A 21,288-nucleotide genomic window follows, 5' to 3' on the forward strand; every position below is an offset into this window, starting at 1 on the left:
AAAATTTTAAACATCGATCGAGAAAAACGGTTTTCATGCTGCATGTTTATTTATGGTTATTGCAAAAAAAAGAATAAAACTTGTAATACATGCACCAAGGATAAATGTACACCAACAATGATGTCATCTCTTACAATCATTGTTGAGGATTTCGAAACAAATACATTGTTTATCTTGCAAATGTTATTAGTATTCCTCCATCAAGCATCATGTCAACCGCGCATCTTAATTAAATATTGTCAATGCTTTGTCTTTCTTGAAAGTTTAATTGAATAGTCTGTCAATTAGCATATATATAACATTTCCAATTGACTTTCCGCGCTTTTGAATTTCCAGCATAGTCACTAAACTTGATACTTAATTTTATACAGCAATGTATTGGCGTTAAAACGGCTTCATAAAATATTTACTATCGATCATATGGCTTCACTTTTAACTTTTTGCTCTTTTAGATACTCATGAAGTGTTTTCAAGACGTCATTCGTCTTTAATGATGATGGATTACCGAAAGATTTGACGCGAAGCAGCAATTTGATACAAGAGGACATTTTTGAAAATTGATCTTTGATATTTGGAAATATTTTAAGGAATAAAAGTGGCAATGGCCGAAAATAGAAGTTTCAATAGTTTTATGAATCAAAGTGCAAATATTTCAATTGAAGATTTATTGTTGCTCAATTTTGGACCTCGGCGACATGACTTACCAGTTGAAATAACATTGTTGATAGTTTATTCTTTGATCTTCATATCCGGAATTGTGGGCAATATTTGTACCTGTATTGTAATCGTGAAAAATAATTACATGCAGACGACAACAAACTACTACCTGTTCAGTCTTGCGATATCAGATGTTTTAACGCTTATATTTGGTGAGTATAAATTAAGTTGCTAGTTTTTATCATTTCTTGGTTTCAGTGACCAGTAATACAGATGATCGAACAAAATGATTGGTTGATATCAAGATATGTAGAATAGAATTGCACATTATTTTATATTATACAAATAAGATTTAACCAGTTCGAATTAAACATTAACATTTCTATATCCAATAAGTCCTATTATAAAAAGTTTTAAATATTGGATACACTATCTACCGTCTAGGAATCACGTGCACGCTTAGATTACAAACGTTTATTTTTAATCATGTATAATTACATTAGTATTACTATCAATGAAGATAATTATTGTTTGATACATAAAAAAAATGGACAGCAAGTAATACTAGAATGATGTGGTCATTGTAGCATATATTGTTCTGTATGCGAAACTTTCTATTTGCATTTTACATTCGCACTTGTGTAACATGTTCTATTAGAACTGGACATAGGGATGTTTCCAGAGTTCTTGGAAACAATCACTGTCACTGAAAGGTGGTAATTCCAAACCAATAATGCTTTACCAAGCATAGTGAAACCGTATTAAGATGTTATTTTAAATTCAATTGAATCAAATTAAACACGATCTTTCCTGACAGCTAACTATGAAATTAAGTTTCGATTTGACACAAAAAAACCTTCGAAAGTGCGATTGATTACATACAGAACTTGGATTTCAAAATAACAAATTATGTTATAAGGTTTCCGAATTATTATGCTGTCCTTAAAGTATCCTTCAACTGAAGATTATACCAAACAAATTTTATGTTAACACTTGGGTCAATGATTTATAACTGATGCAGTGGATAAATTATGTAGATACTGTTTACTTTTATGTATGTCATTCCTGGTCAACGTTTCTATGGTCTTGTCAATACATGTATTTGTTCCGCAGTTCCACTAGAAACTTTATTATAAAAAATGTCATAATATCTGTTCCAGGTCAAACACATATTCTATACCATTTATTCCGTTAGGAACATTTACTGTTATATCTATTCCAGTGGAAATAATATTCCAGAATAATTTGTTTTGCAATTGGAACTAATATTATGAAGGAACTTAAATTTCGTGACAGTTTCACCAGTCCAGTTAACAATGTGCCGACACAAACAGTTTTTACATATAAACTTGTTTTAGTTTAAGGTACATTTAAATGACACACAACCATTCCTTTGACAAAACAGAACCATTTACGCATGCAGTTTGCTTAAGATAAAAAAAAAACCAAGCTTAAGATGCATAATGTAAATGAATTATAATTTTCATTATGTCATTTTTAACATGCTGTTCGTTTAGTTTATTTATTTTTTTAAATGCTTCACTTCAGAGAGTTCTCTAAATTCTTAGTATTTCTACAGAAACAGCTGCACTCTGGGTTTTTTTTTGCTGTTGAAAATGGTTGAAGATTATTGATAACCAATTTACTTATCTTCAAATATAACTATTTCTGTGTCTTGCACATGAAATAATTGTTACAACAAAAGCACAATTTAAATGTCCGAATCTAAAATATCTCACAGCCAGTGTTTCTGTTTATGTCTTAGACGTAATGCACGGCATATTGTCAGAGTGTTGAAATGTAATTAAAACCAATTTCTTTACAATTTGGTTCTTATTGTCTTTTACATCTCAATCAAACAGATAATTATTTCTTGAATTATAATATGATGAGAACAATCATGCAAGTTCTTCACAAAATGTTCACGATTTTGTGTTGTTCTTGCTATTTCTCCGGATGTAAGCAATGCCAAATTTTATAGATATGCATTAAAAAAATATTCATTTTGCAATGAATCTTCTAAATGTATATAATTAGTACTATTATATCTCATTTTCATACCCAACTGTTCAAGGCTAGGGGATTATATTTGTACGTTCCCAAACATTCTTTATGTATCTGTTCCAAGTCATGATCAAGAGCCTGTGAAATGTCTGTGGTTGTTGTCTATCCCAATTTTTAAAACTGTTTTGAACATACAGCCGGTCGTTTTTTTTTTTCGTTGAATAATTTTACATTTTTTATGTCAAGGTCTTTCATATTTAAATATGCAAATGGGTTCTGCTCATTGAAACAAGTCGCACGGTGACATATGGTAGCCTGTCATATTTCCTAAGAGGAGTATTGCTAAGTTGGTGTCATATTTTCAGTGCAATTTCATTTTGCCGTGTCTAATAACATTTCCTTTTGACATTGTATTCGAAAAATTTCTAAGTTGATGTTGACAAGGTTACAAGGAGAGCGGGCACTACAAACATGGCAAACAACGGCATATTATATATGTTTTTGTCCTCAGGAAGGAGTATTTATTTCAGTGGTTGTCGTTGGCTCATGTCCGTCATAATTATTTTTCGTTAATTGTTTTATTATCATTATTGTCGGTTTCTTTTCATTTTTTTAATGTTGGTGCCTTCTTTAGCGGACTTTACGGTACCGGGGCTTCTCAATGTTGAATGTTGTACTATACCTGCCTATATCCACACCATCTGAACTTTGGTGGATATTGACAATCGTACTACATATCTTTGTTTTTATATTCAGTAATCAGATGATTAAGTGCCAGTCTTCTTTACTCAACATTTCATTTAGGATGTTTATCATATATAGTACATAAAAAGAAACAGACATACATATTGTTTAAAGTTTATAATAAGTTTATTTAATCACGTAAACTTATCTTCAACAAAAGAAAAATGAAAAACGATCACAACGTCAAAAGTAGAGATTTACATTGCAATCATTATATCCCATATTTGAAGTTCAATAATTACATATTGCATCTTCAAAACTGACCTTAATTAAAAACAAAACGTCAACAAATGAGTCATGAAAATGAAGTCAAGACGAGCAACAACATGTACATCATTAAATCATTGTTTACACCAGATATAGTGTACTACTTTTTAAGAATATTAAAAAAAATATAACAAAAGTACAGAACTGCAAGGAAAATTCAAACGGAGAAGTCCAGAAAACCCACAAAATTATACAATATCACCCACCGGACAAATGAAAAACAGCTGTCATATTCCTCACCTGGTACATACATTTTCCAAAGAAAGTGGTGGGTTGAACCTGGTGTTATTTGTAGTTACATTGTTAACATTTTCTTGCATGACAGTTGTTTATTGTTTCGCTATATTGATGGAATTGGGTTAACAACCCAAACAGACATAAATAGTTAAAGTGAAAATATTTGGATCCAGCATCAAAAATTGTGAACATATGTCTTGATATACAACACAACTGACTAAAAAATTCAAGCAAAGATACAAATCAATCTATCAAATACACCAACAAAAAATCTAGTTTGTAGTTGAAACAGCTAAAACTTTTTCGTAGTAAAATTAACTTGACAAAGACTCCAATAGTTATGTTATTATAGTTAACATGTCTGTGAACAAGACCTGAATTGTCCGACTCTTTTATCTTTTAAAACATAAAGTTTAAAAATATTAAATAGTTAACAGCATATCTGCCTCAATACAATCATTCGTATGTCCAAAATTCTGCGTCATCTATAGATTTTGTTTCAAATAAACTGTCGATATTCATATGAGAACGAACTGTACGCATCTCCTTGTCGAGGTCTTCTTATTTTCATATGAGTCGGAGTTTGTTCAGACACTTATCAAAAACAAGTATATAGAAGCAAGATTATTTACTGAGTTATTTTAAATTCAGATATATGGATAATTACGTTCCAATTAACAATCTCAACTTTTCTGATTGGGTTCCCTAAATATTTTCCCAAGAACTAGATATTATAAAAACCACTGACATGTCTTCTTTTGCATCATTTGTAGACTTATGCCTCGAGTTTGACATAACCGGTCATCTCATTTCCAGAATCTATTATAAACAAGACGATTTTTGTTTTAACATTATAAATTTCCCCCACCTTAGTAGCAATGTATCAACTTACCTACATGTGAGATATACATTGACAAACGCAATCGGTATAAAGAGCATGCACCTGCTACTCAGGCCTTATAAAACGTCATCAGTGTCCGAGCAGAAAGTTGTCGAACCAGGATTATTATAAAAACCTCTCGTCCTTTCGAGTTCTGTTTTTTTTTGTGGGTTTAGCATTAACCGTTCGAGAGTTATGCCCGTTAATTATCCTTACGTTTGCGTTCGTAAGATTTCTGAATGATTATAAAAGTATCCTTTTACCAATTTGTTTGAACTTTAAACAAAGGATCATACAATAAAGGTCAAATTCAATTTTGATGGTAATGAAATTTACCGTTCAAGAGTAATGCGCTAAGGATTGCTCACATATTGATATTTCTTTGGTTTCTGTATAATGATTAAAGTACCACTTGACCAAAAGTGAGCACAATGTCATGGATCATAATATAAAGGTCAAGTTTGATTTTGTCATTATATCTCTTACTTTGTTATATACAGATCGTGTGGGTTTAAAAGAGACAAGGAACTCGGTACTTTTGACAATTATAACTCAATGAGGTTGGACAAAATCTAAAACAGGTTGTATTCAATATGAATTTTGTTTTTGTAATTACCGTTTTAAAGTTTTCCTGTACAACACTAATTTTAGTATATATGATGGGTTTTGTTTACTTACACTGAGTATGAATTTGCATGGAGGGTATTATATTTAACGTGTTTGGAACAAGACCTGGATTGTCCGACTCTTTAAAATTCTGAAATATAAAGTTGAATAAATAAATAGTTCACAAATTTGCCTCAATATAAGCATTCGTTTGTCCATAATTCTGCGTCATCCATTGATTGTATTTCGAACAAATTATCGGCATTCTTATGAAAACGAACTGTGCGCCTCTCCTTGCCGGGCTCTTCATACTTTCATATTAGTCGGAGTTTCTTATCAGCAGTATATCAACTTACCAATACATGAGATATACATTGGCCAACTCAATCAAGTATTCAAGAACTTGCTGCTACTACTCAGACTTTATAAAACTCCATCAGTGTCTGAGCAGAAAGTTGACAAATCAGGAATATGTCGTCCTTTTTCTACAAAGGACACAAGGAAGAATCAATACCTTGTTGATAAATATTCCGTTACAACTTCAAAATAGTACATGAAGTATAGATTTTAGGTACTGACATTGTTTATAGTCATAAATACATATTACAGTTTTTTATTTCTTTTCGTTTGTTTTAACCTTTTCTTTGTAATCCATTTTCAGTTTCCTTACACGTCGGTCGCTATTTTACATGGCAACATTGGGGTATTGTGCTATTTTTTTGTGTATTCTTGTCCTAAGTTTTGCCTATGTGCTTTGCCTAGAGAGTGCCTTTATGCCATTCTGATTTTCTTTGTTGACATTTGTTTGTTTTTATATTGATTAAGATTATAACACAATGTTGACAACTGTACTTTTTATGACATTTTTAACTATTATGTCAGTTTGTTTTGAACACACATTGTTGATAATATAATTGCATTCTGTATGATTCCAATACAAGTGAGAGATTTAGCTAGCTAGAAAAATCAGGTTAAAACTACTATTTTTTACATAAGGAGTTGTCTATATCTAATGTATGTCAAATCAGCTATGACAGTTGTTTTTTATTTGTTTAATGTGTTGGAGTTTTTGATTTTGAGTTAGTTTATTTTTTTGAATTTTCCTCGGTAGTTCATAATTTTTGTTATTTTACTTATTACACTGTTTTGGAGGAAATAAATTATGAACCAAGGGATGTTTGATAAAAGATTGGTTAAGAGAGTTCGCTTCTCAGTTTCAAAATAATTAACTTTTCAAAACACTAGTTTATATTGATAGGGGATTAGTAATGCCCGCGTCACACTGTCCCGATTTTTATATACGATGGACACCCGAATGCGAAAATTGTAAGTTCGTACGAAGTTGGTCCCGATCTCGTCAAAATACCCAAAAGTGACCGAAACAAGTACGATGAATAACGAAGTCTATAAGAGGGTGCCGTAAGTATATACGATAACAAAAGATGGACATACGTAGGTTAACCGAAGACGGTATTTAAGCTTCATATCTCAGCCGAAGCCTACAAGATGGATCACGAAGGCTACACGATGGATTACGATGATGGCGCGATGGCCATACGATGTCTAAAAGACGTCCGTGTACAGCTTATGATGCATTTAAATTATATGCCGAAGGAATCACGTGTTTTAAATTGTTTGATCAATATTGAATATATATTATATTGTACATTTAAATTTTTGTTTAATCATAAGACGGAAGATCATGGGTATTTCCAGTTACTGAATAATTTGGTTGATTTCTAAAAAATAGTTCATGTATCAAATATGCGTATTCAATTTACCATTTTCTGCATGTGTCATATACAAATATAGTGTCCATATTTGTCCCCAATATGTTACATACGAGGGGATGCCACGCTCGGCATTGCCTTGTTTGAACTGTAAAATGTATATCACCCATAATTATGCCCATGTTTACTGATCTATCTTAAAGGTAAGGTAATGGGTTCGTTGATCCCTTTTATTCAAAAAGAGCTCTTTCCAGGAGAATATCATAATAATATAGACTTAAACATTTTGTTTTCTTTCTATATGTCATATTTTACCGCATTAGTTGCTTTCCCCACATCCTTCCTTTAGTTAACAACTCAGACGTTACATAAAAAAATCAGAATAATGAAGAAAAGTTGGTTTCCCTATATACGTGTACCTGCAGTGTTGGTATACGAGGCGCGTTTATGATTTTTATTATGTTATTTGAAATGCAAAATTGAAAAAAAATAATATTTTATTTGTAAAAGTAAATCCTGAGCCTGTAATACCTGCTCTTCTTGTTCCATTTGAATTAATAGAAACAACGCTGTCGCCTTTCTTGTTCTCATAGAATCATATGATATGAGGTCCATGTTTTGTGAACGTCTTTCTTAACTGTCGTATTAGACTGACCAGTGCATATCGCGTATGGCACTTTAAACGTATTTAAGCGCGAAAATTAACTTACATTTAGCTGGATTTATTGCCGTCGTAGTTCCATCTTGTCACCTTCGTACTTTTATTCGATGGCATCACGACGGGATTACGAGGTCTTAACGAAGTCGTGTTGCCATCGTAAGACCTTCGGTTAGCTTCGTGATTCATTCGTGTAGACATCGTAATGTCAAAACTGCCCAATGGAAACGATGGAAACACGAATGCAATACGATGTTCAAAGATGCATTCCCGGTGACATTACGATGGTGAGGATGGTGATACGAACTCAATACGAACTCTAAACATCGGACGCACCTTCGGTGATTTTTTAACATGTTAAAAAATTTAGAACCCTTCCCGAAGTTGTCCCCGAAGGCTAGAAAAAGTGGCCGATGGTTCTACGGTGGTTAAAGATGGCACTACGAATAGCCCGATCTGGATACGATCAGTCCCGATTTTGAAAATTTCCATAATCGTGTTGCCATCGGCGTAAAAATCGGGACAATGTGACGCGGGCATAAAGGAATCAAAAGAGCTAAAAAAAATATATAGGTCAATTTGCTTGTTTTCGAGATATAAGCCATTAAAATTTTGGCGGAAAATATTTTTTCTTGACTTTTCATAGCTTTATCATTGACAAATTTAAGTTCTCAAAAACTATTAAAAAATAATTAAAATTCTATAAGACTCTTACAGATGGCTTATCATTATACATGTAAAAGATTTATATATATATATAAACATGGGGGTCAATGGGCAAATTTTCTTAAGGCATTCAAATGGATCAAACCAGAGGATTCCAAAAATCTGACAAAATCCCAAAACATGACAAGCGAACTTCTTAATATTTAAATATTGTTTCAATATATCATTTTGGGTAAAGCCTTGGTTCGCATATAGATATAAATGACAAAATGTGAAGATTTACGCGTCTGGCATACGAAATAATAAGACTGACATCTTTAATGGGTTTAAACAATTATAACTTCGATTTCACAGCTCATAAAGGCTTTGTTCCCGAAGGTATTAAACTGTCTATCACCTAGGTACGCAATGGCTTATCCGTTTTGGCACAACTTTTAGGTTTTAAAGCTCTACTACTCCGTATTTAGTTTAGCCTTTCCACTGTATCATTGCAGTACCTGTTATGAATCTGATGCATACAAAATGAGCGTCAAGCGCACAACAATATAAAACTAGGTATTTACATGAAATGCAAGAAGCACTACAGCAAATATATAAGATTGTTTTTTAAATCAGAGACATATAAATCAGAAAAATACCTCCTGAATGTGGTTATTTGATATACTTATTATACTTATTTTTTTCGAAATTAAGGAGACAAAAAGTGGCCTTACACAACCTTTTTTTGAAATAACATAAATGACGATGAAATACAAGTTTAATGGTGCAGACTTATACCGTCCAAGAGTTATGCCCCTTACGTACCTTAAAAATTGTTATGAACAAACTTAAATGTAACTTGAACAAAATGTTATGAACCATGGAATACAATATTAATTTGTGTTTTTGACATTTTTAGTTCAAGTATTATGCGCGTTAATTTCCTTTATGCTTAGTTTTCTTAGGTTTCAGGATGTTATATAAAAGTACCACTGTAACAAATCTTTTGAACTTAGAACACATGATCATACAATAAAGGCCAAGTTCGATTTTGAAAGTAATAACATTTACTGTTCAAGAGTTATACGCTACGGATTTCTCAAGCATTGGTATTTCTTTTGGTTTTGGATGTTTATTAAAGCACCACTCGACAAAACCTTTTAAAGTGTGAAACAACGTCACGGATACCAAAATTAAGGTCAAATTCGATTTTGATGACTTTGACATTTACTATTTCATTTCCTAAAACATAGATTGTGTGGGCTTCCCTGAGACAATTAAAACGGTACGCTTGATATAATTGTTTAACACAATGATATGAAACAAAAGATACTGAACACATTCAATATGCATTTTGATTTTGCATTTAGCGATACAAAATTTTCCTGTTCACCACCTTCTTTAAAAATATATAATATTTTTTTATTCATAGCTACTATAAATATCAGCACAACAATGTTAAATTCTGTAAATTTGCGGAAGCAAATTTTTGTTCCTCGCAAGGATTCAAACTCTTGTTTTTTACTTAAACAGAGTCAATCTTTATATTCAAATTTTTACTATAAAACAATTTAAGTTCACGTTTTAAGAAATTATTTGTAAACACTCTTTTCCATAATTGTCAACTAGAAATCCGTAGATTTACTCGACAAATTTTGCTATCGAAATGGCCAATATAGACGATATTATAACTTGTCATTTTTACTTGAAACTATAAAAAGTAATATATCACGCAAAATACATCCTGTAATGTATTCTTTGGAGTGAAGTGTTTTATCACTATCATCTGTGTAATATCAGTGATGGACTCGTTACATGAAATGTCTTCGGAACTGTTCTAGAATGACTCTAACTGCCAAGTATTAATTTATCAGTATTGTAAGTCTTGCGATCCATTTGTTTTTTTTTTATCTAAAAGAAAATATGAAAAGAATAGGATTGCAGCCTTGCATATTTAATGATACTTTCTTTAATTAAATAAGTAATGGATGTTTTCATATTAAAAGGTTTACACATTAGTAACAATTAATATGGTGGAGTAATGTCCGGTTTCCAAAAGTTTTCGAGTAAAATCTGCACATGCTCGTTTTAATTCATTTGTGCGGATAGTGTCACTTGTAACTTTTGCTTGGATTCAACATGGAACAAAACCCATTGATCCTGTTGTGATTGAGATTTGAGAGAAAAAAATCAAACAGTATAAATCAAAGAATTGGGAAAACAGTTGACTTTATATAGATATAAGAAGATGTGGTATTAGTGCCAATGAGACAACGTTCCATCCAAGTCATAATTGTAATAGTAAACCATTATAGGTTAAAGTATAGTCTTCACCACAGTGCTTTGGCTCAAACCAAACAGCAAGCTATAAAATACCCAAAATATTGACTAGTTTAAAACCATTTAAACGGTACTTTTTTTCTCAAATGGACTACAAGATGTTTGTTAAATTCTACGAAGTGGGTCAAATATATCCTTATTGGTAACAGTTCAATCATGCTGATGTTATTAAATTATGTAACAAAAGAGGGACGAAAGATACCAAAGGGACAGTCAAACTCATAAATTTAAAACAAACTGACACCGCCATGGCTAAAAATGAAAAAGACAAACAGAAAAACAATAGTACACATGACACAACATAGAAAACCAAAGAATAAACAACACGAACCCCACCAAAAAATAGGGGTGATCTCAGGTGCTCCGGAAGGGTAAGCAGACCCTGCTCCATATGTGGCACCCGTTGTGTTGCTTATGTGATTACAAATCCGATAAATAACAACACTCGCGAAAAGAGCATCAGAGAGATTATGTGTGTTCTTGTATTATTTATTTACTAGAACTCTGTTGAGACGAGGGGGTTAAAACACTGGTATAGATATTTTTTTGATTTTCTCTACTGGTACCCTTAAATATTTTTATATATCTTTACAATGTCTTGTAAATTCGCGTTTGAAAAATTGAAGAGTTTCTATATCAAGATATATTAAGAATTATTACGGTTTCATAACTTTGAATAAGCATATGCGATCATAGTTACTTTACAGAAGATCAAGAAGAACATGCATTGTCTATTGATTTATTTAACATCTTGATTCATTTTGATATCAATGATTGTTTTCTTTTTATTTTGAAAATTTCTGAAGGAAAAATACGCTATTTAAATTGAATTTATTTGAAACTTAACGCAATTGTCTGTCTTCTAATAAATTCGATTGAACAATCTCTCTATTTATTCAATTTTAACACTTCATCTGGTAATACAATTAGACGTAAATTGTTACCGGTTCTCTTTGTGTCTTTCCTATATCCTCCTGTTTGAATTGATGACTAATTGGAATAAATTTGATACAACGAATAAAACAGTATTCCTATAGATGTGACAAGGGTAAAATACTTTGATAAATTGACATTTATTTTAGGATACTAAATTTCATTAATCAGTCAATATTAAATTCAATTTTAAACGAACTGTTCATGTCTTCATTTAAGGGTCAATGTCCAAGGTATCTTTATATATGTTTATCGTTTTGCATTCATCAATTTGAAAAAAAACTGTAGGTGTTCATTTAGAGATTAACAAATGTAGCTTCATTATAGTAAGATACGTCTATCTTTAAAAAGCTAGTATCACGATGGTGCCACATCACATCCAAATATTGACGTTGTGGCATTTTCCATAGCAAATATTGTTCAGTGTTATAAATATGTTTAAAAAGTGTTCATGTTTGTAATTTACTTACAGTGCTATATAACAAAATTCTTTTGTACCAGTCTTTTATTTTAATATTTATTCATTTTATTCTCTTTCGGATCAAACAACAGATTGAAAATTAACATTATCTACTTCTCTCCCAATCACGCGGTAAGTAGGAATAAGAACAACCACATGTCTTTTCAGAGTCAGATAGGGTGACATGTATTCCTGGCGACTGTTTTTGTGAAATAGCATGTAATAAAATCTTACTCTTTTGGGATTTTATAATTTTTTTATTATAGACATCAGCCCCGAAATTATTTTGGAAGAGCAGACTTAAAAATCAGTATGCTCTCATTCTCAACATGTGTTAAACTTGTCACAGGGTGTTACAATTCAACAATAGACATCATCACCTTACACAAAGAGTTGCAACAATTGTTCTTCTTAAAAAAAATGACACAAATGCCTTACTAGCATCCGCATATAACAGTAAATGAAGCTAAATGATATATTTTGAATTTCTGTTCATTCCTAAAATATCACGTGTTTTAGACATTAAAATGATGATCAGTCGGCTTGTTATTTACCCGATATACACTATAAGTTACCCGTGTTGAATAGAAATAAATTTCTGTAAAAATAATAGTTAATAAATGAAATCTGATAAAAAACAAGCAGCAATACAAAGATTCTTAAAGTTGGCACCTTTTAAAAGTGTTCTACTGCAATGATACCATGCACACAGAAGTAGACATTCCATCGAAGTGAAGCTTACGAAAAAAACAATAACAGCAAATGTAATTTAAACTAAAACCAAACAAATAAGATTCCAATTAAAGATATTTCTGTCAAAAAAGTTTATTTGTAATGACATTTGTTGAGAGGTATTGATTGTGATGAATTTCAGAAAATAAAAATATTCTTTCTCCGTTATTAAGTATAAGAGCTAGTGAGTTTATCGCTGAACACTTTAAAATAATCTTATGTTTGATGATTACTAGTTTGGTAAATTGTTAGTTATTGTAGTACAAAATATTTAAACCTGCAAACTTTTTATGTTATTTTATTTAAATTGTGTTGATCTCATATAGTCTTCCTTACGTAATATCTCCCCAGGCTGTGGTTTATCAACTGTTCTACAATAATAAAACAAATGTTGAACTATTTATCATCCTGTAATAGCTTACAAGTCAATATCCAGACAGGATTTAATTTTCCAAAGATTGATAAACCAGGACAAGAAATGAGCAATTACATACTTGTAATATTTCCTTACATCAACACATTGTGCTGGAATCGATATGACAATGTTGTCAATAACCGAACCTGTGTAAGGTTGGATACAGTAATGTTAGCAAAACATTAAATCATTTTAATCAAGCATGTTAATGTACTACATCTTTTTTAAAGATAGTTTATGATTATGTGTAATGATACTTTGTAAAAGTCAAATTGATATGGTTGTGATCTTTACAGCAATTAATAATAACAATTATAATTCCTCGTGAAACTGTACGGACGTATTCATAAGCTACAATTATCTAAAATGTAATTAAAGAAAAAATACGAAATCAGATACTACAGTGTTACTAGTATACCAAAAGAAACACATATATTGTAATGTCCTAATTTGGCACAAGTTATTGAACTTTTGGTTTTCAGTTCATTGTTACTTTGTAGCTATTTTATTCTAACGCTTCTGATTAGTGATATGTAAATGGAACGAACAAATAAATGAATTTTAACAACCAGTTGGTCGTTGCATCTGCAGATAGACATGTCTTTTCCAACGGTTTAAACAGCAAGAACACTGACATGAAATATCAATGATGTTTAACTGTTAAATAAAATAGAAAACGCAGGTATTTTTATACCCCTTGTATATTTTGCCATAGCAAGATTTTGCACCTATTTTTGAACAGATTTTTGGGTAAGATTTTTTTAAAAATTTGTACTGAATTGTTTCCTTCTGTTTTGATACTTGTAATATTGAACTTTGTGTAAACGTCTGGTGTAGTTAATTGTAGGCCTTGTTTCAATTTGTTCTGTTCAATTGCCAATCGATTCTGACCAATGGTCACCAAAGTGTTACAAATGGCAATATCATTACCAATAAGATGTCAAAATTGAATACAAGAAGTATACGTTTTTGAGTCGTTTGGTCATTTTGTCGTTAATTGCTGTCTCATTAACGTTGATACCTCATAGTTGTGGTTTTATTCATATTAAGCAAAATCGACGCTCAATAATGTTGCGAATTCCGACAAGAAACATCGATTAGGCGTTACATCATAATATAGGTTCAACCTTGTCCGGAGCAATACCGGTATACTTTGTTGTAATACCCAGTTTTTTTAATATCTTTCTGTGTTACCTACACTTTATTTTATGCAACAAGTTTACTTTCTGTTGGTGTTTTTTTTTAATTCCCTGATCGTATCACCAGCCTAGTAATCAACGACTCTGTATTGCCATGAGCTATCATTGGTATGGTCAAAATTATATTATTAAATGTTAATAAAATTTTGGTTTTTTTTTTGGAAATGCTAAGGCACTGTTTTTACAACAGGGGAAAGATTACTTTATCTGTATTGGGCAAAACTATAAGGAATGTTTGGCTCTCAATGCTCTTCAACTTCAATATTTTGGTCTTTTGACTTCTTTTGTTTCGAGCGTCACTGATAAGTCTTTTGTAGACGAAACACATGTCTGGAGAAAAATCCTGGTATCTATGATGAGTTTATTTATATCATCTGAAAATAACACGGCTAAAAAATTACATTAAAATGCTTGATCATTTTGTTTTTTATAAAGATATGTTTTTGCAGAAGCTATTTATGTTTAAACATTTTTATTAAAATATATACAATGTTAAGTATTTGATAAATAAAATATCTGATTTTTTTTCAAATACGCCGTTTACTTTAAGTTGAAATTTAAACAACGATAGTTAACTGTTGTTCAAATTTCATAAGTTTATTTAAAGGGAAGCAATCAAGGTAACAAACAAGGTAACAAACAAAACAAAAACTGAGGAAATCAAATGAACTCCAAAGATGCAAGACCGGCTATTTTCTTACTTATCAATAGTTTAGAGGACTATTCTGATATCTAAAGATCTAAGATAACGAAACGTGCCACTAGGGAATCGTGACACATATATTTTGTTTCACTTAACCAATTTAAGAGGTTGGCCAATGCTCAAATTTCTGAAATCAATTTAAGAAAACAGAGCAAGGCTTTAAATAAACCCTGATGGAATCGAAAGAATTCCACATGTTGAAAGACCGCCTAAGTCTTAACGTTACAATATGGAAATAAAACGTGTAAGGATGACATACTTTTTACTTAAAATTTATGTGATAATTAATAATAATGTGTTTGTCAATTAGGGATTTCTTTTTATACGTCTTTGATGTCTTTCAAATTAATGCTAAAATTCCCTACATTGTACACCTGTAATCTCATTTTATTTACACCTGATTCTATTTTATTTCTTTTTTACAGGTTTGCCACAGGAAGCCTATGCTGTGGTAGAATCGTATCCATGGAGATTTGGAGAGCCATTTTGTTTGTTTAAAAGCTGTTTGTTTGAGATGACGGCATATGCTTCAGTCTTAACAATAACCGCTTTTACAGTTGAGAGATATATCGCCATTTGTTATCCATTGAAAGCCCAAAAAATTGCCAGTCTCTCGAGAACAATTAAAATTGTAATAACCATATGGATCTTCGCATTTTTCTGTGCGCTGCCTTATCCGATACATACACGAGCATTTTATTATCTTCCAGACTATAATGGACATCCGGTTTTGGATTCATTGCAATGTAACATTCCACATCAATGGGTGCCAAATATGAAAATTGTTTTCCAATTATCGACCATATTATTCTTTGCCCTTCCAATGTCAATGATTACAGTATTGTATATATTGATAGCGCTTGCCTTGAGAAAGACAACTTTGAATCGATCAGGATCAGATGATGCCAAGGGAAGCCAACTTGCATCTATAAATGCTGTATTAAGAATGTTAGGTAATACTCTTAGATATAAAAGTGTCGTCTTGTAACAAGTATTGTTTTGAACCACGATGTGAAGCCTTTGGTTTCATTGATATCATCACGCCATCTTGAAATAAAAGCTTAACACTTATCAGATCTGATTGGTTGCCTTATGACTTGTCCCGGATAAGAGAAATTATTAAATACGGAAGATAAGGCATAAAATACTTCAAGAACAGGCCAAAAGTTATTGCTTCATATTGACGAAATTATTGATACTGCGAACCACTCTAAACTTTTTATAAAGGATTGATTATTTATATTATAAACTCTTACGAATTAAATATTGACGGATTAAGTGTTTTATCAAAATCAAGAGCAAGTATCCGCATTAAATATGACGCAAATATAAATTATATCATCATAATATGTATTATCCCTTGCAATAAGTACATACGATTCAGCTAGATCTTAACAAAATGTGTCAAAAAAAATGAATTATATAGTCCTTTTATATGTTTAAACATCCAAAGAGGGAGAAAACTCCCTTAAAAAGACAAGAAAAAACCTTTAAAACGGAGGAAACTAAATTATAAAAAAATATTGAAATAAACAAAACATGTCTCTGCGATTAATGGCGAACAAAATAAGGTATAAGAGGACAAGAAAATAGATAAAAAAGAAGTTACACAAACATTACTCTTGTCATAATTAGGAATGTAAATCACATCTGCTGAATATTGTGTATTTATTTATTCCTACAGTTGCAGTTGTTGTAGCATTCTTTGTTTGTTGGGCACCATTCCACGCACAACGACTAATGACAGTATATGTAACAGACTGGAGTAGTCCAATAAACCAGACAATACAACGTTACCTCTTCTATATATCAGGTAAAAAGTAAAATCAATTATTTGTATATATTATCAAAGGTACCAGGATTATAATTTAGTACGCCAGACGCGCGTTTCGTCTACACAAGATTCATCAGTGGCGCTCATATCAAATTATTTATAAAGTACAAAGTTGAAGAGCATTGATAATCCAAAATTCCAAAAAGTTGTGCCAAATACGGCTAAGGTAATCTATGTATTTATCATGCATAAAGCTACCAAAGAGGAATGGGAATGGAAGATACCAGAGGGACAGTCAAACTCATAGATTGAAAATTAACTGACAACGGCATGGCTAAAAATACCAAGTTAACATCGTCATTGTAAGTGTTGGTTTCAACAATTTACTCATTAACTTCTTTTCTTATGCAATCTGATGGTAGCGTCGTAACTCGATACACGTTTACAAAACTTTGAAATGTAAAATGGGGTTCTTGGTGGTTGCGTGATCTAAGGAGATCGACTTATGTATAACTGGTCTATTAACACCGATGTAGCGAGTTCAAATCTTGTACGCGGTACTGTTCGTTAGACGCCAATATTTATTGACAAAGATTACCAGTTTTATTGGCAGATGTTGGTTGTTCTCCTAGTATATCTTTACAAATAAAAGTGCACGAAATAGAATTATTGATGAAAGTGAAATCAGTTGTTATATAGAAAACTATGAAACGAATACATGGGTTAAATTATAAACTTCTTAGGAACTTCTTAGGAAGAAAGATAAGAAGTTAGCACTATCCTTTAACTCTACTTTTCGCTATATAGATGATGTTCTTTCGCTAAATAATTCAAAATTTGGTGACTATGTGGAACGCATCTATCCAATCGAGCTAGAGATAAAGGATACTACAGATACAGTTAAGTCGGCCTCATATCTTGACTTACATCTAGAAATTGACAATGTGGGTCGGTTGAAAACAAAACTTTACGACAAAAGAGATGGTTTCAGCTTTCCAATTGTGAACTTTCCATTTCTAAGTAGCAACATTCCAGCAGCACCTGCATACGGGGTATATATCTCCCAATTGATGCGATATTCCCGTGCTTGCATTTCCTATCATGATTTTCTTGATAGAGGGTTGCTGCTCACAAGGAAGCTATTAAACCAAGAGTTCCAAATGGTGAAGTTGAAATCATCCCTTCGTAAATTTTACGGACGCCATCACGAGTTGGTTGACCGTTATGGAATAACCGCATCACAAATGATATCGGATATGTTCCTTACGTCGTAACTACAATCCCCTTCCCTTTCCTGAATGTGACCTACCGAATAAGACTATTTACCGGATTTGTTATCACATAAGCAACACGACGGGTGCCGCATGTGTAGCAGGATCTGCTTACCCTTCCGGAGCACCTGAGATCACCCCTAGTATTTTGGTGGGGTTCGTGTTATTTATTCTTTAGTTTTCTATGTTGTGTCGTGTCTGCTGTTGTTTGTTTGTCTTTTTCATTTTTAGCCATGGCGTTGTCAGTTTGTTTTAGATTTATGAGTTTGACTGTCCCTTTGGTATCTTTCGTCCCTCTTTTATAAGCAACATTGTTAGGTGTAATAGTACGAAAATACTAATTGAGATTTTATAATTGAATATTGAAATAATTCTAATATCTTCTAAGTAACGTTTTTATGTTACAAAATTTTAAACGATTCATCTTAAACTAGATCATGATGACATAATGAGCAGAGATACACATGGTCATTGGCTACCATTGAAGTATGATTAATTACTACCGGTTCAGACAATAAATAGTAACAGGAAATAAATATTGAATGACAAATGACAAATTTGCCTATATGGAACTAAATTTGTTTTATTTAGTCATTGCCATCATATAATTTGTTTCAATTTCTTAAAAGTTCAACCTGACTTTAACCATCCCAATGTTGAAGATTCAAACTTGAAAAAAAATCAAAGTACTATATGTTTAATTTGGACAAACGCATTTCAAATTGTTTGCTCTTAGCTTACATAATTCTTGAATAATAAAAAAAGAAAAACAATTACAAAAATAAATGAGCCTTCATTTCATTGTTCTATTGTGATTCCAAAGTTTTATTAAAGAAGTGTCATGGAGGTGTTAACGAAGTAATCAATCTTGAGTTGTCAATGTCTAAATGTATTTTTTACAACGTTTTGTATTTCAAATAACAATTCCGTATTCCGTATTGAGCAAATACAAAACTTCAATCCTGGTATCTATGATGAGTTTATTTTCATAACATTACCAGATTTATTTCTAAATGTTTGCTCAAGAATGTTTTAAACATCATCACATGTACAGGTTTGGCATTTGAAAAAAATCTAATCTGTCTTTTGTCATTTCAATATTTATAATTGTTTTTATAGAGATTAACTTTTTAATTCAATGTTGATGGCATATTAAATTATAATCCTGGTAACTTTTGACAGCCCAGTAGTCAGCATTTTGGTGTTGAAATGAATATCAATTATATGGTCATTTTTGTAAAGTAACTGTTTGCAAAAGTATGAATTGATAGAGATACTCAGGAATTTCTTATCTCAGCCATAGATAACCGTAGCCGTATTTGGTACAACTTTTTTGAATTTTGGGTCATCAATGCTCATCAACTTTGTACCTATTTGGCTTTCTAACTTTTTAATGAGAGCGTCACTGATGAGTCTTATGTAGACGAAACGCGCGTCTGGCGTATTGAATTATAAGCCTGGTACCTTTGATAACTATTGACTGCTGTAACTCATTTGTTTGACGTTTTTACCCATTATGACTGTTAGTGAGAGGTTAAGTCACCTATGAAACAAGGTTTAATCTATCATACTCCAAGTCATAAATATGACAGTTGTTTACCATTCGTCAGATGTGTTTGAACTTTTGTTTTTTGTCATTTTATGAAGGACTTTCCGTTTTTAAATTCTTTTGCAGTTGGGTATATTTTTTTTTTTTTTCACTTTTCACTGTTTCCGACTTTGTGTATTACACAAGTGAATAATACAGATTTCCTGGAGCTACTAATGTTTTGCCCGAGGTCAAAGTTGAAAGTCACCAGTCTTAAACGTTTGAGAACATCAAAACTAACATTTGATAACGAATAGTCACATAGTTTCAGGTCAACTTTGCTTGAGGAGATAGCAACCTTAGTTCAAAAACATTTACAATAAGGAAACAAATTTGGTCACTGATTTAATTAACATCGATAGACAATACATTAACCTCGTATACATTATCAAAAGAAATAATAGACTTTATTAGAAATGCGAAACAACAGTTGCATACTAGATATATGTATTCATAAGATACCATATAATCTCATTGCAGCTTTGACCCATTCAGGTCTACTGACGTAACTTGATTTTTTGTCATTTGTCTAGATGTTTTACAATGAGCCTATTTTTACTCCACCGATATATTTATTAACTTGTCTTTGTAGGTGTACTATTCTTTGTTGGGTCAACAGTGAATCCTATGTTGTATAATGTGATGTCAGTTCGATACAGACAGGCATTTAGAGAAACCTTATGTTGCTGTCTAAATGGTGGTAGTAGAAACAATAGAGCTGCATACGCTTATAATTATATCAAACCAACAAAAAGACGACTCAGTAAAGACGTAGTTATGTGCTGTCGGAATGGCATTAATAAACGATCGTTTGACGAAGAAGATCCAAATTACACGTCACCTATTGGAAACGGAAACTTCAAGAAGACAGTGTGTCCATCATGTAACAGGGGCAATGGCAACCATCTTGGTATTAATGATGTACCAGTAATTAAGAAGTGTTATCCACCAGCAGAACTTATAAATTCAAAATGTGCTGACACAAACATTTGATCATGTTTTATTCGATGATCATTTGAAGTTTATCACACATTAATGGTTACCGGTGTAGTGTCAATGAAAGTGTATTATATGAAACTGTTCTGAAAAAGATATTTATTTGTTAAATTTTTTTTTGAAATAAATATATGATGATATATGTTAACAAGGAGATGGCTTGAAGTTAAAAGTCGTGTTCACTCAATGTAAATCACTGTTTGTAGACAGTAACCTTTAGTTTCACCTCAACTCATTTCAATGACATTTATTGGAAAATCATGTTTATAATGATGAACTTGAGGATATGAAAGCTTTTTGAAGTAACAACAGTTAGAAATAGCTATAATGATGCTCTTGTAATTGTAGATTATGGTTTTAAGGCAAGCAAATCTACAATTTTCGTGTGAGAAACGATTATTGCTAATATGTATTTTTGATTACCCTATTATACCAATAATATAAACCTC

At 31.8% G+C, this 21,288-nt stretch overlaps 1 protein-coding gene across 1 annotated transcript; it reads left to right on the forward strand.

Moving 5' to 3' along the window:
• The first annotated feature begins 274 nt into the window (after positions 1-274).
• On the forward strand, positions 275-20,966 carry LOC139492376 (pyrokinin-1 receptor-like). Its single transcript, XM_071280583.1, has 4 exons — positions 275-869; positions 15,636-16,163; positions 16,895-17,023; positions 20,436-20,966. Exons 1-4 carry the CDS (start codon positions 602-604, stop codon positions 20,834-20,836), a joined length of 1,326 nt encoding a protein of 441 aa, XP_071136684.1. The 5' UTR covers positions 275-601; the 3' UTR covers positions 20,837-20,966.
• Positions 20,967-21,288: the final 322 nt, after the last annotated feature.

This window comes from Mytilus edulis, chromosome 10 (genome assembly GCF_963676685.1).
Source record: "Mytilus edulis chromosome 10, xbMytEdul2.2, whole genome shotgun sequence".
NCBI lineage: Eukaryota > Metazoa > Mollusca > Bivalvia > Mytilida > Mytilidae > Mytilus > Mytilus edulis.

Excerpts from the sequence above, each read along its gene's own strand:
- LOC139492376 (XM_071280583.1), top strand. The coding sequence starts at position 602 with ATGGCCGAAAATAGAAGTTTCAATAGTTTTATGAATCAAAGTGCAAAT. Across the intron at positions 870-15,635 it reads TGTTTTAACGCTTATATTTG|GTTTGCCACAGGAAGCCTAT; the intron begins GTGAGTATAAAT and ends TCTTTTTTACAG. Across the intron at positions 16,164-16,894 it reads TGCTGTATTAAGAATGTTAG|TTGCAGTTGTTGTAGCATTC; the intron begins GTAATACTCTTA and ends TTATTCCTACAG.